Here is a 24,057-nt window from a genome sequence, read left to right as displayed (position 1 = left end):
TCCCTACGGTCACTTCAAATGCACACAGTGTCCGTCACTACAGCCAGTGTCTCTGACGAAGGCTCAGCAAGTTTCAACCTTGGAAGAAGCGTTGGACTCGCTCATCGTGTAGCATCGGAAGTCACTGCCTCTTCTCACCGTGCAACGCTTCTGATACAAGTTCCTGTTGTAGATCCGCGTTTATTTGCGTTTACTTGTGCTTACGCAATTGCATCACGTAAATAGATGCACGTGACATCTACAGAGTCATTCCAATCATTCCAGTTTCCCGCCTTCTCTTCCAGTTCCTACTGGTACAGCAATACCTTGTTGAAATGTACTCGTTTAAACAGCAGTTTCGTTTTAAAAGTAGTAGAGCCAAATCCCCAAAGCAATGGCCATTGAACATAATGCCCCCATAAACCATAGCGGCTTATTGTGTACGTATCAGTTAACACATGGTCTTTCCACTTGTCGTCCCGCAATAATCACGGCAGTAGGCCGCAATAATCACGACCTGGCAGAACGAGCCTCAGAGATCAGAAGGGCCTCCAAGAGCAAATGCAGAGAGTGCTTGGAAGGGTGAAGCTACATTAACAAGATCATTTCGGTGCCGTGCCAGAGAGCGTTGTGGCCTGTGTTGTGGTGTTGTGCATGTTAGGACTCGCGTCATGCCAAAGCTCAGACAAAAACTGGGTGCTCTGCATTGAAGAAAAATGGGACATCATTCGTGCTGTTGAACATGGCACGAAGTTGGCACTGGCATGCAAGAGGGATCTACCACTGACTACAGTGTGTGGCATTTGGAATGCAAAAGAGAAGTTGCTCGGCAGTCTTGCTGCGACTTTGAAGAGGTGTCGGCTACAAGGTTCGAGTTTTCGAGGTTCAACTTTTCACCATTCTTGCCTCTGTTATTGCCAAAGTGTCGCCTAACGACAGTGATGAGGACAACATGGAAAGCGACAGCAAAGGCAATTCAGGCCCGACAATGCCAGAAACTGCATGTGAAATCAGCCTCGTGCGGGTGTTTGCTGAGAAGTCGGGGCTGGCGGAAAAGCTGACTCGCAGTTTGAGGCCGCTCTTGTCGCTTCTAGGCCACCACAGCATCAAACAAAAATAACAGACTTTTGTCATGCAATGTGAATATATACTGCATTTCTTTGCCCTTTCATCGCACTCCCTTCGAGTTCCGTTTTGACAAGTAAATGGACGATCTCACACCATTTTGGTTAAGCAGTACTACTGTTTAGAACATACCTTTTCCAAGCTCCGGCCAATTAGGGTTTAACGAGGTGTCACTGTACAGGTCCACTGGATGCACACACTCCATTTCTACCTCATGTTTCACCCCCGTAACTGGGTTCATCCTTTGCTGAAAAATCAGCTGGTTTTCCGTCTGTCATACCATCCCAAGACAAGCTCCTGAAGGAACTCGGAACAGCGATACTCAGAATTCCAGCTCATCTTCAAGTAATAACTCTTCTAACCCTACTCCACAACCAGAGTTACCTCTTCATAGGTCTACTCGAAGTAGACAACCCCCAGTACAGTTTAATAATTATGTTTAAAAATAGCTCTAATGTTTTGGTTTGCTTGGAAATGTGTTTTAAACACTTTGCTAAAACTAGTCCAAAAAAGAAACAGCAAAATGCTATACTGCTTTGTAAAAACAGCACAACTAAGTCTTGACCATGCCTTATACCTTAGGTGAGATGAAGTGCCATACATCAGTCCTACTTACAAGTTCATTCATTACTGGTGAGATCGTTTAGCTTGCTATAATTAGCATATTGCAATAACGTTGCTGTATTCAGCATTTCAGGAAGTTGAACTGGACATGTTTCTAATTCTTCCTATTTTTTTACAGAAGTCCAGAACTCTCCTATACAAATTCGGCTCTTCCCGCCAAAAATATATTTTCCGTGACACTAAGGTCCCATAGCACCCTACAAAAAGGGGAATTTCTTTGAACATTCCCACAGCATAAACATGTCATATGCACACTGCCACGTCAACGACGATCCAGGACCATCACTCTTGACCCAGGCTCAGAGCGAGTAAGCCCCACATCTTTGTTATCCGAGGCGGACACATGGGTGTTCACTATCTTTTTCATTCAGTTTTCATATATTGCGTGAATTGTATGTACTGTTGTCTTTTCAATAAGGATCTACAATTCAACTTTGTATCTTTACATTATGTAAACAGTGTTGCGTGCAATATACTTCATGAAAAAATCCTTGCCTTGAACATGTTTGTTACATGTAAATGTACCTACTATTGTCAAAAAGAAAACTGTTGCTTTACGTTTCCTGTTGCAATGGTGCTCCTCCTATAAGCTATACTGCTTTTACTTAATATTTGTCCATCGCCATCCAAAATGCATAAATGCTACGGGTCCTCTCAAAACATTATTAATTGTATAATGCATACAGTTCCTACTTTTCGTCTGCAAGACATTTTCGTGTCTTTTAGCACTCTGCCTTTTAAGCGGGATGAGATAGCTTCACTTTCTTTTAATGAAAGGTGATGTTATAACCTCAGTTTCGGTTTTGCAGTGTTTTTATCACTAGCGCCATGCCGCACTCAACCTTGCAAGTTTACTACACCACGTTCCCCTTCCCATCTTTTGAAATAAATGTCACTTTTTGTTTGGCCCTCGTCGTAAGAAGTCCTCCTTCCTTCTGCAGCACTCCGGGCCCCGCCATTATGCCCGCTCAGTAAGCCTGCCCCTCGGCAGGCGCCGTCCGACACCACGCAGCTACATCACTACATTCTTCATTATTTGCAGTAATAAATTCAGTTATTTACAGCCTTGTCCCGTTGTCTTGTACCTCTGCTACGTTGTGGTGGGTTTTCACCTTCAATCATGTACCAACTGGCTCAGCTTTTGACCAGGGTGTTCCTCACCTTCGTCTGGCCTCGGCCTACTCTCCATGTTTAATGGTAATCACTAAAGAATAAATGTTCTGATGCTACCGTTATCAAAACATGATAAAACAATTTATAAACTATGAGAGAGAGTTATGCAGTTGTGGAACAGTGGAAGAATCCTCCTATCACATCTGCACAGTCCAAACTTAACTAATTTACACATTTGCATTGGCAAGGCGCAGTTTGTACCACAAGCATGGACAGCCAGATGGCTGGCCCATAACTGTCAATCAATCCACTGCCCATAACTTCTTGCTTAGTGCAGTAAGAAGGCCTTGTTCCAACAATGCAGTAAGAAAAGTGCGGCCCTGAAATTAAGAGCAAACAAAACAAGAGACTCGGTCACTCACTTGTTTTCAAATTCCGAAATGAAGTTCTCATACATCTGAAAAGAAGAAGACAAAAAATGAAAACCAAGTACTAGCATTCCTGACTGGAAGACAACCCAACCACTAAAGTACTGCAGCCCAGCAATCTTCCCTGTCCAGTCTTGTCATCCCAGTACCCAGCTCACTTCAGTAACAACAGACAAGCTGCCCTGTTAGGCCCACCACCTGCCCTACCCCTTTTTGGTGTCTCATTGCTGAAGCTTCTTTGTTAGATTTAGCCTCTTGGTTACCATATTTATTCAAATCTAGGCCAGCCTCAATTCTAAGCTGACTCCTGAAAGTTCGTAGCCAGAAAAAAATAAACTTACCTTGAATGTAGGGAGAACAAAAAAGCAAGAACAGCATTCCCAAAATGGAAACAGCCTTTATTGGATATGAACATGCCGAGCTACTTCTATGTCACTATCTTCCTTATCACTGTCATCTCTTCGTTGTGGCCGGCACAAGAAAAAAATGTCTCCCATTGCCTCGCCCGGCTTGAACGTTTTGCAATGCCTCTGAAGCAAGCACAACTTTTAGTTAGAAAGCGGCAGCATAGTGGTATCACCTATCTGGTGCCATTATGATAACACCATGCCGCACGTCTCCATGCCAATACAACACAGGTCAAAATGGCGATGTCGCTCGTGTACTTCAGTTGGCTACTGGAGCAGCGAGTAGTGGCTGCGATACTGATTTTTTTTGATGGCAATAGTTATGCAACATACTTATCAATTTCAATTAAAAACTGGCGCATATTTTTAAAATCCTTGAATGTAAGCGTACCCTATAGTTTGGTATATGCTTATTTAAAAGAAACCATCGGCCTAGATTCGAATAGATACGGTAAGTGGTTATGCACTTTGCCTTTAAAACATTCTCCTTATCTCTGTGGCTTGTGCGCAGCTCATTTTCGATTCCATGCCAGGCTATGTGAACACTACTTCAGCCTACCGAACATCTACCCTATGACGATAGACTCAATTCCACCCCATTTTTAGCATTTTTACTGGTGTCCCTCAGCATTCACACCGAGAGACGACGAGCCAAAATGCCGAGGTATGGACCCACCAGATCTCACTGATGGAAGCAGTTCAATGAAAGGAGAACCATCATCATACGGCTACGCTGCTGGCTACTTTTGCAAGCAACTTCCACCGCAACCAGTTCGCATATGCACCACCGTGGGGCGCCAATGTCGTCGCTAGCACCATTTGCAAAAGCAGCCACTCGTGCCTTCATGTGCGCAGCAGCCTTGAATTTTTTTGGGTGCGTGACATAGAACTATAAATTAAGCATAAAAGCGATAATCAGGAATATTTCTAATAGCTCACTTGAAGTGCATTACACACTGCTTCAGCTTAAATCCATCTGGTCAAATTGTGCGATGCTGGGCTGGCGCGCTGATCTACGTGGCTGGGCGACCAACCTTCCCCGCTTATGTGCCGCCGCTGAGTGATGTTTGTAAATACGCTGAAGGTGGGGTGGGGTGGGCTTAATGCTCAAAAACAGCTTTACTAAGCAAGGACATTCTAGTACAAGCCCGATGACATCGTAACACCTCATCATAATTGTGTCACTAGTACTCAATCCCCGATAATAAAAACAACATTGTAGGACAGAAGAAAATAGTGCTTCCCCATGCCTACTCAATTCTTAGAAATATCAACTGAATAGAGTTGAAATAAAATGAAGAAAAGACGTGCGAATACTACACACTGTAGAAATTGATGTAAGCGAAGCTTCCAGTGTTGTTTGTTTTGATTTATGACAATCAGAAGTGATGACAATTAACGGTGAAGTTCTTCAATGTTCAGTCCAAAATTAGAGTGGCAAGTTGGTGTTAAACGTTGGTGTTAAATGGTGCAAGTTGGTGTTAAACGTTAGACAAACAGCACCACTGCTGTTTGTCTCCATGCTGCACTGAACACTCAGGGAGATGTGTTTGCTAGAGGCATTGTTGTGCGCCATTGTTCATAACCTCCAAGATTAAGTATTGTCATTGCTTCACAGGGCACATCACATCGAGGCACAAGTGTTAAACTTTAATTGAATTGTGGGGCTGTACGTGCAAAAACCACAATTAGAGTATGAGGGACGCAGTGGCGAACTTCTGATTAATTTTGATCCCCTGGGGTTCTTTAACGTGCACCTAAATCTAAATACACAAGCGCTTTTGCAGACGAGAGTACAATAAATCCAAGTACACAAGAGTACATAGTCAGGATTGAACCTGTGACCTCAACGATGCCATAGCCACAGAGCTACCGCCACAAGAGTGTTGATTTGATGTGCGGCCACTTCCGTAGTGTCACCTCGATGCTACAGTGCTTCAATGCAGCTTTGTGCCTGGCACACCCTATGTCAGTTGCCTGTCTTGACATATTTGCGCAGTGTTGATTTTCCAGAAATAGCAGAAATGTACTGTACCATGCCTTGAAATCAAACACAGTCTACGCTCGTTATGACAAACCCACATACAAGAGACTTTCAGATCTAATGGATCCTGTTTCAGCCTTAGTTTGTCCGACCCATTTTATTATTGCAACGAAGTTCGCTTTTAACGGACTGCACTACAATGGACTATCAGCTACAGCGGATGAAATTAGCGGCAATCTTTTTCAAAATCGGGCTTATAAAACAGACTTTTGCTGTGTTGGCATGAACTGGCAACTGACTTCCGAGGTTCAGCCGATGATCACGGCTCAATATCTCACATGCGAGAAGGGGAGGAAAGCGGGGCGGAAGAGCGCCGTCTTTCGTGTGCAATGCACAGGGGGGAGGCGAGGGAAATAGGGGGGAAGGTTCTACTCTGGTGGCTGCTGCTAACGGCGCAGCGGCGCGGGTGCCGTATTTTGAAAGCGATCTGCAATGTGGACAAAGTGCACGCGCAGGTGCCGTATCTTGAAAGCAATCTGTGATGTGAACAAAGTGCGTGCCCACGCGAGCCTCATCTTCAAAGTGATCTGCGATGTAGACAAAGTGCGATGTTGTGAATAAAACCGCTACAGACACAGGATGGAGGGAGACGACAACACAGGGCGGTTGTCTCACCAACTGGCCTACTTTGCTAAACAAAGTGCGCCTAGTGCAAGTAGCTTCGTATACGCTCTGTGCTTTTGACGTTTAGTTCGCGTTGAAGCGAGACACAGCACGAAGGTCAATTCACTCGCTGCTGCTGCTGCGCTTATCTTTTTTAATTTGCTATCGCAATCGATGCTTCGCCTTCCGAGTGAAACTGCGACTTTTTTGTGTTTTTTTTTTTTCGTTTTGGACGTTTGTCACTCACTCTTTGCAATAAAGTTAGACATTGCAACGACAGTTTAGGATATTACGGACTTCAGATATAACGGACATTTCTTTTTGTCACATTACCAGGGTCTGTTGTAAAGGGAGTCGACTGTATATCACATTTGTCTGCAACCGGCTGTCATGTCTAGTAGTAGTGTTTCCTTGCCTTCTTATGTCGCGTTTTCCCTCTCCCACCCTCCCCCCTTGTATGCAAGCTGCGAGCTAAGAGTGATAAGGCTGTTGTTCACTTGTTTCACGACAGCGTCAGTTCTACCCATCCCTTGTGTCCTCTCTACTTCCCCTTTGGACTGCTGTGCTTTACTGCAAAGGTAAGTGCTGGAGTTTCTACAATGCTCTTGAGGGGCGTACTGATAATCACAGCAGTCAGGAGGGCAGTGTCGCGATGCCCAAAGAGTGCCAGAGGTCATTATAGCAATGCGCTGGAAAGATCCAAATGAGCTTCTTGCGTTGCCTTTCTTTCTGCCACGCCCCTGCCATGTATATGCATGCTCTGAACCACATCTCCCCGTGGCGGGCAAGAGAGCAGCAGCAGTGAAAAAGTCAAAGGAAGAGGCAAAGAAAGCGACGCTTTGAAACTTCATTTTCATTTAGCCCTATGCTGGCTGCACTCTCAGGTTTTGGGATTTTCGGCACTGCATGGTGCTGCAATGGTTTTGCTGGCTCACGAAGTTTATACTAACTACAAGGAGCAAAATTTGCTGCATCCATTTCATGCATCTGACTGGTTTTTGGCTAGAGATTTGTGTTATAGGCAAACAAATTGTAGCACAAGATCTCATGCACTGTTACTCACTGATGGCCGTAGATGGTAGTGGAGACATGTACATTGTCACACTGCATCAGTGGCGGTGTCGAAGAATGCAGTCCCATTTAATCATAACTTTCTCCAGAACTAAGTATTTTATGGCACAAAACAACTGCTTACAAGGAAACGTTGAAATGGTATATAACCAGTCCACATTGACTAAATACTTCCCATTAGTATCCCTTTAAGTCCTTTGTGATCTGTGACAAGTTATCTCCACATCTGCTGAACATGTGCATAAACCATAGTGTGCCAAGGTATTATCTGCTCATCTTTCCAGTCTAGCACCCAGCATGCAGTGAATGTATACATTATTCTCTCCTACTGAGAGAACAACAATATACAGCAAACTCTCCTCATAACCAAGTCAATGGGACAGTAAGTCCACTTTATCATAAGGCTACTTTGTTCAAACCAGGACAACTGAAAAGAGCCAGTGTAACATGCGACATACACTGCAAGGATGTGGGAGTTCGTAGAATGGTTCTCAAGACAAAAGCTGAACTCAGCAGCAGCGACATAGCAGTCGCTGATGCCCGAGAGCCTCGTTTGCCCACAAGTGCCACTCGATGGCAGAGTGGCTTCACAGCACTCTCTCGTGGGGTCATACTGCCAAGAAAACAAGAAGTCTAGCAAGGCCTGTTGTCGGCACAAAGCAGACAAGAACATGCACCAACACCTTGTGTCCGCTCTCTCCGCACCGCCTATACCACGACATGAAAAGCAAAGGGTCATTACGTAGCAGTGTGGTGTGGATTACCCGATCTGCGCTAAGCCTAGTGCAATGTCAGGTACAAAATGCACACATTGCAGCGGGGGCAACAAAATACATCATTGGACAAATATGCCGGACAGGCTCTCACCTGGAACAGGGCACTGCCCTGCTGCATCTCCGGGCAACGGACAAAGGCCTGCAACTTGAGAGTCAGTTGGTGCCACAGCCTGCAATGACAGTTGAAATCCACTGCCTTTGTTAGCAACCCACCAGTGCTGTTCAAAAGGTTGGGCCAGTTTTAACCCACAACACCAAAAATTCAACTGGGTTACAAGATCTGAAGACTATCCTCAAACTGACATGCATCTTCTCGGCCACGAACGAGAAGAAAGGAGAAAAACCAACGGGCCCGATATTTATTAATCAATCATATACTGAAAGTAGCTATTGGCATTTTATTGTGTCTGATATTCCGTCTTCTACATGGCAGTCTGTCAAAAGCCCAACCAGCCCATGCGACACTAATATAGAGTCCAAAATAGATGCAGTTGTATCACATAGCCTGGTATGTTCTCCTACAATTTGCTCTAAATCATACGTGAACGCCAAATCAAAAAGCTGTTCCCAACTAGCCACATCCACCTCCCCGGGTGAGTATGAGCTCGAGTTAATTCCAGGTAAGTTAAAGTTGCCCAGGAAAACGATATTGTTCTCCCAAAAATTTCTTTTCATAAAATTTCCTTAAGCAAGTCATTACATCAGGTGAAGTATTTGGGGGTCTATATACACCTCCAATGTGAACTGTTCGATCGGCAAGCTTAGTCTTATCCCACATAGCTTCGATACTATCTGATTGTTGCAGTATTACACAAAGTGCTTTGCTTAACTTATGCCTACACCACTGCCTCTTCCTCCTTGATCCCTTCTAAATGCTTTGTAATCAATTGGCACATCTTGGCGCCGTTTACCCTTCCACTTTTTTGGGAATTTATGTTTTACTACAGCTAACCTTGGGAGTGTTAACCAGCGCCATTACTCACAAACCTCAGCGATGGATGTGGAACATCCTTTCTGCCACAGGCATCACAAGTACGAGATATTTTTGGTTGAAGGCAACTGGTCAATAAACCCACACATACGACCTGAAGGCATTAATGTTGCCAGATTCGAGAACCTCATGTAATGAATGAGAAGAAAGGGGGTTAACCGAGGGGTCCAATGTTTATTAATCAAATTGTTACGTAGGAATATTGTTACCCCAAGATATCCTGCAGCGGGTGCGTCCTGCATCTCAAAGAGCACACTCTGTCATAGATGTTTTGGCCCGACAAGAAGATCAGCGCCATCAGGGAGGAAGTTCCTTCAGTATAGAATGCCGCCCTGGAGGTCATATCGGCGAACGGATGTGTCGGTAGGTGTAGAGCGCAGACGCTCGATGAGTGCTCGCAGCGATAGGTCTCGGTACTGCTCATCGGGGATGTTAGCGAAGGCAGACACAGAGAAAATGCGGTTGGTGGTACTACTGTCGGCATCGGCAGGCTCGTCGACGGGTAGCAGAACAGGCAGTCAGCGTCCTTGTGTAGTCGGCCAGATTTGTAGATGACAGAATACGAGTATTCCTGGAGGCGTAAGGCCCAGCGACCAAGTCTTCCTGTAGGATCTTTCAGTGAGCATAACCAGCAAAGTGCGTGATGGTCTGTGACAACGGAAAAGAGTCGGCCATATAAGTATGGGCGGGATTTCGCAACCGCCCAAACTAGGCCCAGACACTCACGCTCAGTGATGGAATAGTTGCGCTCCGTGGGTGAGAGGAGCCTGCTGGCGTAAGCGATAACACGGTCGTGGCCGCGCTGGCGTTGTGCCAGTACTGTGCCAATTCCGTGACCGCTGGCATCAGTACGGACATCCGTAGGTGCTGAAGGATCGAAATGGGCCAGAACGGGAGGCATTGTGAGAAGGTCAATTAGATGCGAGAATGCAGAGGCCTCGTTATCGCCCCACTGGAAAGGGACGTCTTTTTTCAAAAGCTCGGTTAGGGGTCGTGTTATGGCGCCGAAATTTTTCACGAAACGGCGGAAGTACGAACAAAGGCCCATGAAGCTGCACACATTCTTGACACACTCCAGAACAGGGAAGTGTGTAACAGCATGGATCTTGCCTGGGTCCGGTTGCACTCCGTTCGCGTCAACGAGATGTCCAAGGACGGTAATCAGGCGACGGCCGAATTGGCACTTCAATGCATTGAGTTGCAGACCGGCTTGACGAAAAACGTCCAGGACTGCTGAGAGGCGCTCGAGGTGCGTAGCAAATGTTGGGGAGAATACTATAACGTCGTCCAAGTATCACAGGCACGTGGACCATTTGAAACCGTGAATAAGGGAGTCCATCATGCGTTCAAAAGTGGCAGGAGCATTACATAGACCGAACGGCATCACTTTGAATTGATAAAGACCGTCGGGTGTTACAAAGGCAGTCTTCTCGCGGTCGAGATCGTCCACGGCAATCTGCCAATAGCCGGAGCGAAGGTCAATAGAGGAGAAATAGCGAGCGCCGTGGAGGCAGTCAAGGGCGTCATCAATCCGAGGTAGGGGATACACGTCCTTTTTGGTAACCCTGTTAAGGTGCCGATAATCCACGCAAAAGTGCCATGAGCCATCCTTCTTTTTTACCAGTACAACAGGTGACGCCCATGGACTACATGATGGTTCAATAATGTTCTTGGCAAGCATTCTGCGAACTTCGGCGTGAATAACTTGACGCTCAGCCGGTGAAACTCGATACGGGCGGCGATGAATAGGAGGGGCAAATGATTGCGCCCGACAGACCAATGGGCGCAATCATTTTCTGTAAGTCAGCGATGGTACAAGTTGCCGACTGCGATGGTAGAGGAGGATCGGCTGAATTGTCGTCTACTGCAATAGACACTACTGGGTGATCCTCAAATGAGCAAAGCTGGGCCAGAGACATCCCGCGTGGCAGCACTTGTGTCGTCAAGCCAAAATTGACCACTGGCAGGCAGACGCAATTCGCCGTAATAGATAAAACTGTATGAGGTACTGTGATCCCGTGTGTAAGGAGGACATCTTGCATAGGAACCGCGATGTAGTGACCATCGGGGACTGGTGGGGATCACACTAAGTCAATGTAAGTCAGTGCCGAAGGTGGGAAGCGAACGAAGTCGATGGAACTGAAGCGACTGGGGTGTGGTTCAGCAGGATCGAGAACAGGCAGGTCAAGGCGGAGAGCACTGGCGGAACAATCGATGAGAGCAGAATGTGCGGAGAGGAAGTCTAAGCCGAGGATGATGTCGTGGGGACAGTGGGCGATGAGTGTGAATAGCACGATAGTGGAGCGATTGGCGAAGGAGACGCGGGCGGCACACATACAAATTACAGGGGCTGTTCCGCCATCGGTGACACGGACAACAGGCGTCGTGGCGGGCGTGATTATTTTCTTGAGCCGGTTATGAAGGTCAGCGCTCATTACCGACAAATGCGCCCCAGTGTCTATAAGAGCAGACACAGAAACACCGTCAACTTGTACGTCAAGAAGGTTCAGATGAGTGGGCAACATCAGGAGAGGTTCAGTAAAGTGGAAAGTTGGGCTAGTTGATGAGTAATCATCATACCTTGCTGGTGAAGCAGTGCACTGACACGGACACAGTGAAGTCACACAAGAAAAGACGACACTCACTCTACTCGCAACTATTTTATCCCAGAACACATACTTAATATTTATATACCTGCGCACCCTCAGGCGTCAAAGATGAGGAGAGGATTTGGCGGCATAGGGAGCAATGCAGCGTCACCTCGAGGCATCGTCTAGTTTTCCGGCTAGGAGCGGCGTCCAAAGGGAGTTGGCGAATAGAAGCGACAGGGCTGGGGAGAGCGAGATTGTCGTCGTTGGGGCGAAGGCGAACGAGAATAGGGGCGGTTCGCCGCAGGAGAATCAGTGGCGGCATTATCGGAGCATGCGGCATAGGGACGAGAAGGGCCACCTGGGGGGCGAGAGTAGGCAGTATAAAAAGACTGGGTCGGGGAACTCCAGCGACTGCAACAGTGCCGAGAAATGTGCCCGATTCGATGGCAGTGAAAACAAATGAGCTTGTCATCAGCAGTGCGCCATTCAGATGGATTGCGGAAACCTAGTGAGTAAGAAGATGCGGGACAGGGCGGATTCAAAGAAGCCGGGCAAGTATCAGGGCAATGGGCCGAGCAGATGTGTGAAGACCTATGTTTTCGAACTCCTGGCAGACAACTGCCTGGATCAGGAAAACCGTGACTACAGGTGCATTGGTGGGGCTGGAGTCGAAGGCAGCCGAATAGGCGGCCTCTATCTCGAGCCAGACGATCCTGGTAACATGGCCAGTGTTGTTGGGATGAGGAGCGTCAGCACAGGAAGATGTCGCTGGAGTGTTGGGCAGACAGGCAAACTGCTAGTCGATACGTTGGCTTTTAGCGAGTTCCAGGCGGCACTCTTCTATAACTGCATCCACCGTCGCCATGTTGTTGAAAACGAGCAAGTTGAAGGCGTCATCGGCAATGCCTTTGAGGATGTGGGAAACCTTGTCGGACTCAGTCATATGTGCATCAACTTTGCAGCACAGAGCCAAGACGTCCTGAATGTACATGACGTAGGGCTCCGTTGGCGTCTGCACATGGCTGGATAATGCCTTCTGCGCTGCAAGTTGGTGACCGTATGGGTTACCCAAACAAGTCTCGGAGCTTTTGCTTAAGCGAATCCCAACTGGTGAGCACATCTTCGTGCATCCGAAACCAAACTCGAGGTGTGCCACCGAGGTAAAAGGCTACGTTGGCGAGCATGATAGAAGGGTCCCACCGGTTATCGCGGCTGACATGTTCGTACAGGCTGATCCAGTCATTGACGTTTTCCCCATCTTTGCCCGAGAATACGCCAGGATCACAGGGAGCGGGGAGAGTGATGTAGGTCGTCGAAGCGGCAGCAGGAGTCGGAGCCGGCGGAGTCGAGTTGTCGTCACCGGGAGCCATGAAGGAAGGCTCGACGTACCGTCCACTACGAAGCTCCGTGACAAGGTACAGGGAACGTCCACCTCCACCAGATATGTTACGTAGGAAGTCCAGACGACAAGCTATATACAAGTATATTTACAAGGAAATACGTCGCACTTGGCCAAGAGGCAACAGCCTGCGCTAGCTTCTAATCATCGTCGTCTTCACACTGCTCGCCTCTTCGTGATGGCAATACTGTTCCGCAGCAATATCATTAGAAGCCAACAAACAGATGCCAAGCACCACATAGGGGAAATTACCTGTACTTAATAACTGAATTTAAGAAGCAATAAATTAATGGCAATGAAAGTGGATGAAAAAAACAACTTGCCGCAGGTGGGGAACGATCCCACATCTTCACATTACGCGTGTGATGCTCTAACCAACTGAGCTACTGTGGCGCCATTTGCCCTTCCACTTTCCAGTCTATTTATGTTTTACTGCTACAAATAATCTTGGAAGTGTTAACCAGCACCACCACTCACAAAACTTGGCAGCGGATGTGGGACATCCTTTCTGCCACAGCCGTCACGAGTATGTGATCTGTTTGGGCAAAGGCAACTGGTCAATAAACCCACACATGTGACCTGAAAAACCTAATTATTTCCGTAACTCATTTGCTCTACATGGAGAGAGTGCACGGTCGGGTAATAGTGGTTCGAAATGAGTTTTCGCAAGACAGTCGATGCTGGACGTCGGATTTTCTGACACAGGGACCTTAACACTATCGCGTTGAAAAGTTAGCCCAAGTATGAGGTCATGAAGGCACTGTGCAAGGACCGTAAAAATAACAACCACGTGGTAACCAGCAATGGTAACCCCAGCTGTGCATATCCCAACAACAGCTACCATCAGCAACACGTACGACTCGGTTCAGGGCAGGGGCATAATCAGGGGGGGGGGGGGGGGGCTTATGGGGCTTCAGCTCCCCCCCCCCTAAATTTTTTCGTGCTGTCATGCACCACCGACCAAAGCAACCCACAGCGCCGGAAATCATTTTGAATTTTGCCTAGAATGTCTTTTTCATGCTCGAAAAGACAGACATTTCAGCGCGAACATTGCAAACTCGGGCTGGATTTCGTGGAAACACCCATGCACCTGGCGTCACATAAGGCAAGGAGCCCCATCCAAGCACAACGTTTCAAGGGCGTTTTTATGGCGAGCGGGCTTGTCGCGGCATCTCGTGGAGGCCGCAAAATCTACAGAGCACGTGGATTTCAATTCTGAAACTTAATGGATATGAAGTTCTCATAAACTTTTGATGTAAAAGGTGCATTGACATTTCCAAAGTCATGCTTTAGATTTTATATTTCGGAACTTTCTGGGTTTAATGTTGTTATAAACATTTTACGCCAGAGGTGCATTGAGTTTTCTAAAGTCTTACAACGGACCATACAACGAGTCAAGCCAAATCAACACGCTATCAGACAAGTTGACAAAGCACTGCAGCGAGGTCCAATGAGACGAAGCATTGTGGTGGTTTATTTTTGTCATCATGACACAGAAAAAATTACCTGTGATTGTCTGTGATTAATCTGTGATTGCCCAACATGTTTATTTGCCTTGTTTGATGCATTAGATAAGAATATTTATTGGATACTTTTACGTATATTTAAATATTTTGTTGCCAGGTTTTGTGTACACCTGCAGTGAACTTTGTTTCCAGTGACACTTTTTTGCCCTTTATGAAGCTGTACCTTCGCATTTGTATATTTCATTGTATGTTCGCATTTCTAATTACGAGGGCAAGTCAAATGAAAGTGAGCCAACCCATCACACGCAATAATGGTTCAGTTCATTATCTGCGAGGCATGCGCGTAGCACATGGGCATCTCTCATTTACAAAAGTGACACACAGGTGTGAAGATAAATGTTCCTTAATGCTCTCATACGCTGCATTGAACATGATTGTGTGACATAATGGATGCTGCAAAAGTTCAACAGGGCGGTTTCATGAAGTTTGTGGCAGCTGAAGGTGTTTCCCAAAAACCAATGAGTCGCCGTATGGCTGCTGTGTACATTGAACATTGTATTTCATTGGGCACTGTAAAGAATTGGAGCAAATGGTTCAAAGAAGGACGTGAAAGTTGCAAGTACTATCCAAGACCGGACCAAAGCCACCGTGCAATCACCCCCAACACAACTGCAAAGATTGGTGAGCTGATTAGACAAGAACGGATAAGCATCGATGAAATGGAAGAGCGTGCGACCATCAGCCACAGTTCTGTTCACACCATAATTCATAAAAATCTTGCTTATTGGCTCTTGTGTGTGCAATGTATGCCCAACATTTTCAACCACCACAGGGAGACGGAGAGGTTCGGCGCTGCCTTGACTCATTTGATCCGGTACCACAATGAGGGTGACGACTTCTTGTCTGCAATTGTGACCAGGGACGAATCATGGTGCCACTACTACAAGCCTGAAACACAAAGGCAAAGCTTACAGTGGAAACATTCGAATTCACCACCCCCAAAGAAAGCAAAGGCCGTCATTTGCACCGGAAAGGTGTTGTTGACTTCTTTTTTCAATCGTCAGGGGCCCTTACTGATCAAATTAGCTAAACCTGGAGAGACGATCAATCGTCTTTGATATTGTGAAACACTGGATCCGTTGTGTGTCACAATCAAGAACAAACGATGTGGAAATTTAACAAATGGGGTCATCTTGCTCCATGATAATGCCCGTCCCCACGTCACTGATGTGGTTAACACAAATCTGGCAAAGTTCAAGTGGGAAATGCTGCAACATCTGCCATACAGCCCAGACCTGTCGCCTTGCAACATAAACATTATGGGGCAATTGAAAAAAAAAAAAAACTGCTCAAGGGAACCTGGTTCATATCGGACGATGACGTGAGTCAGTTACAGACTTTTTGAAGCAGCACCCCAAAGAGTTTTATGAGAAGCGAAACACGCAACTTGTCAGTGGGACGAATGTCTATATACTCACAGAGACTACTTTTAAATAATGTACCCGGTTTGTCGTATATGCACATTGTCTCACTTTCATTTGTCTCACCCCCGTATATTTTGCAGAACTGCTGCTTTTTATATATGCTCTCTGTTCCGACAATAATGTCGGTGTAATTGCTCACAATACACGACCGATGACAGCTGCTCCTGCGCAATACATTGAAACAAAGAACAGCGTCATTGAGATTATTTCCTGGCCATTGCATTTGTACAAAAATGTAAACAAGATTCTTGGATGACAAAGTTTCATTAAAATATTTGTCCTCAACTTGTTCATTTCATGGCCTTTACATTTTTCATATCAGCACCATGAACTGCTTTGCTGATTTTGAGCTGATACAGTTCTAAAGTTCGTGTGACAGTTTCTCCACATATTAAATAGACAAAAAACATGGAAGCATTAATATCAGTTATTTCCGGTACAATTTTTGGGACATTCTTTCATGAAAAAATACATATTTTACTTGTCTTCACAGTGTGTAGCATTCAAATTCGTTTGCAGCATATTTGGCAATGGCAATTCAGCTATTATTCATGTATTTGATTCCTTGACAAATTCCATAACAAGGAGGCCGAGCTGCAATGTGAGCCCCCCCACCCCCCGGCTCACGTCTGGCTGTGCCACTGGTTTGTGGGGGATGTAAGGATCTTCTTCATACGAAGACGAAAACTGGCATTCATTACAGAGACGTGTACCCCAGTATCAACCAAAGCTCTGACAGGGACACAGTCAACGTGGACTTCAAGAATGTTCTGGTAAGGGCAGCTGAGGATTTTGGGTCAAAGTCGACAATGCAGCTTCACCTCCAGAAGCAGCGCATTCTAGTTTTCCAACGAAAAGTGACGCCTAAAGGACGACAAAGAAGAATGGTGGCAAGCCAGTGAATGAGATGGGTGGCAATGTGGCAGAGGCAACTTTGCATAGCAGGTACTCCTCGGGGACATTGGGTAGAGGATTTGGTGTGGGGCGGATAGCGGCTTGCAGTATGGAAGGGACTGGAACTAGTGGGAAATGACCTATGGGACCAAGAGGGCCAATGGCTCTGGCTATAGAGAGCAATGTGTCCAGCTTGACTGCAGCGGAAGCAGATAGGCTTATCATTGGCTGTTCTCCATTCCGACAGGTTTCTGTAATGATGAAGGGCATGCAGTCCGCGATGAGACCTGTCCGCGGAGACTAGGGCGGCATCAGGAGTGTTCATGGCAGAGACGGTAGAGGTGTCAAGGTGTCGGATACCGTTGGTTTATAGGAAGCCAGATAAGTGGCCTCAAGTTCTTGATAAACGATGTGCGTCACGCCTGATGTGGATCGCAGACAAAGAGCTGCCTCAAAGGACAACGTTGCAGCAGTATTCGGCAGATGCTTGAACTGAGACGAGGTGTGCCGGCATTTCGCTTGCTCTAGACAATGGCACTCTTTGATCACACCGTCAACGGTAATCACGTTGGTGAAGACAAGCAGACTGAACATGTCGTCCGCAATACCCTTCAAAATGTGGGCAATCTTGTCAGCTGGACATCATCTGGTCAGCTTGTAGACACAAGGCGAGTACATCCTGTATGTACAAGTAAGGGTCAGTTGATGTCTGGGTACGTACCCCCAGTTTTTCTTGGCAGCAAGCTGTCGACCAAATCGATTACCGAAAAGGTTGCCGAGCTGCTGCTTGAATGCGTACCAGCTGGTGAGATCAACCTTATGGGTCTGAAATAAAACACGAGGGTGCCGCTGAGGTAAAATATGACATTTGCCAGCATTACAGTTGGATCCCAGCCACTATTTGCTCACTTGCTCGTACTCATCCACATCAATGCTGTTCGCCCCGGAAAAGGTCTCGGGATCGCAGGGCTGTGGGAGGGCAATAAACTGGGTAGTAGTGAATAAAGTGAATAAAGTAATAAAGTAATAAAGTGAATAAAGTAATCGCAACTGTAGCTGGCAGCGATGTGTGATCACCTGGAGGCATGGCAGTGAATTCGAGGTGGTGTCCACTGCGAAGCTCATCAGAAGTACTTCACATCTCCACCAAATAAATGTTACGTGAAAGCACAGTAGGGAGACTATTTATAGGGTGTATTCACAAGGGTAGCAAGCATTGGCCAACATGAAAGCCAGTCACCATCAAGCAAGGTACGTCGTCGTCGTCAGATCGGCAGTGGCCACTTATGGGTACGTCCCACTAAATCGAAGGGTCGACATAATCATCTTCGAGTAGTACGTAGTAATGTGCAACGTAACAAACTGCAGAAATAAAACCAACTCAATAACTTAACTAATTACACAATAATAGTTAATACACAAATTAGACTAAATAAGGTAACTAACAAAACTAATTAACTAATTAAACTAACAAAGCAAACCAACTGATGAACCAAGTTACCTAACTGAAATAACAAAATTATCTACTAATAATGTACCTGACTACAATAACTAAGCAAATATAGTAAGCTTGCTAACTAATAAACTAATAGCTAGCACACTGAACTAGCTAACCAAATATAACTGACTTATCCAACTAACCATCCAACATGCAAAAATAGACAGCCAAACAAAACAGGTTGTGCAAGGAAGGCTACTATATGGGGGAGGGGGGCGAAATCAATCAAAATGATGCCATGTATAATTTACACACAAACACATCGCACATTAAATTATTTTGCCAAAAGCTCCCATTGCATGTTCACTCTACAAACATGCTGAAATAAATGTGGAACAGGTGCCTTTCCTCGTGAGAGATTTGCATGATCGTGCAGCCCGGCCATCTGGTGCGGCAGAATGTTCACATGTGCCAGCGCCTCTGATGCCACCTTCTGTCCCCCATATGAATTGATCGATTATTGATGTATGGGGTTTTATGACCCAAGGGCCAGATGTGGCCAAAGAGCGCCATGCATGTGGTAATCGGTTTTCAATAAATTGCTTGTGAAATGGAGATATATACTCGTAATGGTGGATGTAGCATGGCTGTAAATAGGCCTAAAATCAGTCGCTGTAAAATGAATAAAATATATAAGTACTAAAACAATGACAGTGACCACAGATGCGAACTATGGCCATAAATGTTTTGTTATGCAGGGATGATGTAATAAATCCTGTAGGTGAACACAGCACTACTGCCTCATCAGGGCCCTTGAATGCAAGGGCCTGGAGACACGTGCTGTACTAGGTGTCCCTAATGCAGCAGCAGCCTCTCGCTGTCCTATGCAACTTTTGGCCTGATAATTTGCAATGTAAGAATGTCATTCAAAAAAATTTAAAACAGATTTGGTGTAAAATAATGGGCTTGTGCCAGGAAACTGTGCTGGGTGTAGTGCGATATGTTGCCGATATGCTAAAGGAAAGTGTTTCTTCCTCTTGATTTCTGATTCCCCACACTTCACAAGGGCGTGGAGAACGGTCAGCCTTTCGCCACATCTGCCACATGTAGGAGGTTCATCGCCACTCAACAAGAAGTTATGTGTACCCTATGTGTGACCTATTCTGAGTCGGCATAACAGCACATCAGTTTGTCATGATTTTATTATTTATAGGAGAGTGCTGTGGCTTCATTAGATGAAGTTTATTTGAGGCTTGGGCATCCCACAAGCATTGCCAATAATCTTTTTTTTTTTCGAAGTAAAGGTTCAAATCTATGGCAGCAACAGTGATAGAAGAGTTGAAATGTTTTGTTGTTGTGGATGTGGCTATTTCGTCAGCGAGCATATTACCCTCGATGCCTTTGTGCCAAGGCACCCAGCATATTATGACGTGTTGATTAGATGCATAAATAGTGCACAGGAGTGCATAAAGGTCAATAGCTACAGGATTTTTATGCTATTCTAGCAATGACAAGCCTTGGCAGCACTTAAAGAGTCTTTAAATATAATTGCTTCTCTAGTTTTAATTGTTTGGCGTGTTTTGCAGCTGACAATAGTGCATAGGCTTCAGTCGTAAATATACTTGTTTGAACGCGCAAAATGCCACATTCCAAAAATGACAGGCCAACTGCTGCAGTCCAATAGTTTGTTGTATCAATTTTTCAGCAGCGTCAATGATAAAACCTATTAAATAAGCTACATCGTTGCCGATATCAACCGCATCAATGTGATCTCAGTCTAAATGTGCGAGCTCTCAAAACAGCTCCCATTTGGCTGTGCCAACCTTCCATCAGAGAAAATGTGAGAAGCACCCACCTTCTTAAACTATAAATTATTGGGGAGTGATCACTTCCACAGGGATCCTTTAAGTTGCTCCATTCAAGGTGTGGCATGAGTGTACTTAGTGCTATATTCAAATCTATGGATGAGTATGTTTTGTGTGTCATGTTATAGTATGTTGGCTCTTTCTTATTAAGCAAACACAGACAAGAAAGTTTTCAAATAAGCATCCTCTTGCACCACAGCGAGAACCTCCCCACAGTGTGTTGTGTGCATTGACATCGCCAACAACAATATACGGTTCATGAAGTTCATCAACGAAGCTTTGAAAATCGGCTTTACAAAGCTAATAACTTGGAGAAATGTACAGAGCTGATCATAATGAGTTTATCGAAGAACACCGCCCTTACAGCAACTACTTCAAGGGTTGTTCGGAGTTATAACTGCTGGCAAGCAACATCCTTAACTATTATAGCCACACCACCCGACGAGGCGGTAGCATCATTCCTGCTTTGCGAAAAATGACATGGTGCCTTAGAAAGTTTTTGTTTATTTATTTGAGATGCATCTCCTGGACACACAGCATCCTCAGACTATATTTACGGAGGAGCACTTTAATGTCATCGAGGTTATGGAGACGTCCCCTGATGTTCCATTGTAATATCATCATCAGCCTAGTTTCGCCCACTGCAGGGCAAAGGCCTCTCCCATACTTCTCCAACTACCCCGGTCATGTACTAATTGTGGCCATGTTGTCCCTGCAAACTTCTTAATCTCATCCGCCCACCTAACCTTCTGCCGCGCCTTGCTACGCTTCCCTTCCCTTGGAATCCAGTCCGTAACCCTTAATGACCATCGGTTATCTTCCCTCCTCATTACATGTCCTGCCCATGCCCATTTCTTTTTCTTGATTTCAACTAAGATGTCATTAACTCACGTTTGTTCCCTCACCCAAACTGCTCTTTTCTTATCCCTTAAGGTTATACCCATCATTCTTCTTTTCATAGCTCGTTGCGTCGTCCTCAATTTCAGTAGAACCCTTTTCGTAAGTCTTCAGGTTTCTGCCCCATACGCGAGTACTGGTAAGACACAGCTGTTATACACTTTTCTTTTGAGGGATAATGGCAACCTGCTGTTCATGATCTGAGAATGCAGGCCAAACGCACCCCAGCCCATTCTTATTCTTCTCATTATTTCAGTCTCATGATCCGGATCCGCTGTCACTACCTGTCCTAAGTAGATGTATTCCCTTACCACTTCCAGTGCCTCGCTACCTATCGTAAATTGCTGTGAGACTGTTAAACATTACTTTAGCTTTCTGCAGATTAATTTTTAGACCCACCCTTCTGCTTTGCCTGTCCAGGTCAGTGAGCATGCATTGCAATTGGTCCCCTGAGTTACTAAGCAAGGCAATATCATCAGCGAATCGCAAGTTACTAGAATATTTTCCATTAACTCTCTTGTAAACACGCTGTGAATAGCATTGGGGAGATCGTATCTCCCTGCCTCACGCCTTTCTTTATTGAGATTTTGTTGCTTTCTTTATGGAGGACTACAGTGGCTGTGGAGCCGTTATACATATCTTTCAGTATTTTTATATACGGCTCGTCTACACCCTGATTCCGTAATGCCTCCATGACTTCTGAGGTTTCGACTGAATCAAACGCTTTCTCGTAATCAATGAAAGCTATATATAAGGGTTGGTTATATTCCGCACACTTCTCTATCATCTGATTGATAGTGTGAATATGGTCTATTGTTGAGTAGCCTTTACGGTAGGATTCCGTAAAGGCTACTCAACAATAGACCAGTACCCCGGCCTTTCGAAAGAGAAAAAAAAGCAAGCTGTCAAAAGAAGTTTGTAGAACCCCAATATGGCCAATGAAAGCTCCGAGTTTGGCGTCGCACAACGCTTAGTAATGAATAACGGCTCACTTCCCGCAGTAATAATTGACGATGAACATATCAAATAATATTAATTCCTACGCAATTTGCGATCAATGCGTTCGATTTTCACGTGTCCAGTGGGTAAGCGGACACACTGTTGTAAACAAAATGCAATCAAGAGCTTGTAACGCTTTTTTAAATCTCATGTTCAAGCATATTGCATAAGCTCGTCTGCCCAACGTGCTCGTATGGAGACTGGAACTGCGGGCGTATCAGAATACGAGGACACCCTACACGACGGAGGAGCGCGATCGGCGCTGGGATTTTGTCGCACTGCACTCAAAGCCGGCACGTACCGCTTGTTGTACAACTCCTCGAACTCGGCCCACTGCTGCGACAGCTCGGGCGGGCTCTGCTCCTGCTGCTTCTTCAGGTAGGCACAAACGTCTTTAGCCATGACGGCGATGAACACACTTGCCAACGCACGCGTTCTGACCAAACGCGGCAGCCTACAGCAGAACGTTTTGCTTTTGCCAGTCACGCAACACCTACATAAATTCAGAGAAGGAAAATTGTACCTTCCACAGTGTAAGAGAAATAAGAGTAGCGGTAGCGTTGTTAACTAAAGTATGCCACCTAGAGATGACGCTGGCAAAACCAAAACTGGATGGATGAATGGATGGAAGGTAGGAGCGTCCCCTTTGAAACGGGGCGATGGCAGTTGCCACAATGCTCAAATATTTATTTGGCCGCCGTTCCTGCGACCCGGTCGACGGAGTGGAAAGGGGGGGTAAGCGTTATGCGTGCGTCTATTTGTAGTACAAAAATCCCTCACGTGACCTGATCGTAGGTGCCTAGGGAAAGCATCGTTTAGGGATTTTTGAGAAGGCGCGATGCTGGCGCCGAGCGGCGCCGTGGCGTGTTCGTTCTCTGGACCGCGCGTTGTTCAACATTGCTCATTAATTTTACGTGCGTTGCTTGTGTGTTGGTTGTAGGTTCTGTGTTACTTGGCGGAAAGCCGTGAGTAGTGGCGGTGCGGCAGTGCGGCTTTGGCCTCGGTGAGCTCTGGTAGTACAGAATCTGCGTTGTGTGACCCGTGCTTTCTAGAGAACCCGGCGGTGGTGACAATTGAAATATCGAAGTGGCCTAGCGCTTCGGCAGCGAAGTTCTGCGAACCGCTATGTGGCGTCGCCGTGTCCGACTTTGCTTAACGGACATAGAGGGATGTGCTGCTCGCTGCAAGTCATGTTAATGTAACTGCGTCGACCGCCCACTGTTCAGCGCTGAATGCATGTCTGGTGTGCTGTGCTTGAAACGAGTGGTGCAGCCGTGCAGCGGGGGTGGTGGAGGAGCAGAGTGGTTTAGGGGCTCCGTTTGCGTGTTCACAGACATGTGCTCCCGTCTTCGTCTCAGCGGCTGTCGCGGGATTGTGGTGTGCTAGCTCCTTGCCTAGTATGAAGTTTACGACGCTAACACACAGCATGTTCACGTTTTTCCGCGCTATATGTCATTTGCATGACGACCGAGTTGAAAACGAGACGTATGTCTGTGTTCTTTGCGTTTGTGTGTTGTAAATTACGTTCTATTATGGAAGTTCTGGGAGTCTTATTACGCAAGGAGTGCCAACGTAAACATAAACACGTGTCTGTGTGAATCAGCTACCGTATGTTGCGACGCTCTTCCGTGTGGTAGACTGATGCATGGTGCGATTTTATTGCTGTACTGTTGTAAAAACCACTTGTTTATTCACTCAATAAAGATGTACGGCTGCTTCGCCGGAGTACATTTTAGTTACGCGGTGAAGCATACTAAAAGTGGGAGGGGGCCGCTATCAGCCAGCATAGTATGTCCACTTAGGCGACCTCAGAGGCCGCGGGTGCGCGAGTGTATAATTACAGAACTCTTATTATGTCCAGTG

General features: G+C 46.0%; 1 protein-coding gene and 1 non-coding gene across 3 annotated transcripts in view; both read right to left on the bottom strand.

Annotated features, from left to right (window-relative positions):
- The window catches only part of LOC126529770 (26S proteasome non-ATPase regulatory subunit 13-like), a 199,400-nt gene extending 176,627 nt beyond the window's left edge, over nucleotides 1-22,773 (bottom strand). The window contains exons 1-3 of one of the 2 annotated variants that reach the window (XM_055070023.2): nucleotides 22,496-22,773; nucleotides 8,262-8,340; nucleotides 3,264-3,298 (exon numbers count right to left, since the gene is read on the bottom strand). In XM_055070023.2, the coding sequence (XP_054925998.1) occupies nucleotides 3,264-3,298; nucleotides 8,262-8,340; nucleotides 22,496-22,596 (215 nt within the window). In that variant the 5' untranslated portion in view covers nucleotides 22,597-22,773. The remainder of the gene's footprint in view (nucleotides 1-3,263; nucleotides 3,299-8,261; nucleotides 8,341-22,495) is intronic. The other variant, XM_050177280.3, reaches the window with a different exon arrangement.
- Nucleotides 13,472-13,544, bottom strand: TRNAT-CGU (transfer RNA threonine (anticodon CGU)). The gene has a single exon. It is a non-coding gene; the product is annotated as a tRNA-Thr (tRNA).
- Nucleotides 22,774-24,057: the final 1,284 nt, after the last annotated feature.

This window comes from Dermacentor andersoni, chromosome 9, assembly GCF_023375885.2.
Source record: "Dermacentor andersoni chromosome 9, qqDerAnde1_hic_scaffold, whole genome shotgun sequence".
NCBI classification, from domain to species: domain Eukaryota; kingdom Metazoa; phylum Arthropoda; class Arachnida; order Ixodida; family Ixodidae; genus Dermacentor; species Dermacentor andersoni.
This window is presented reverse-complemented; position numbering and strand designations above follow the sequence as displayed.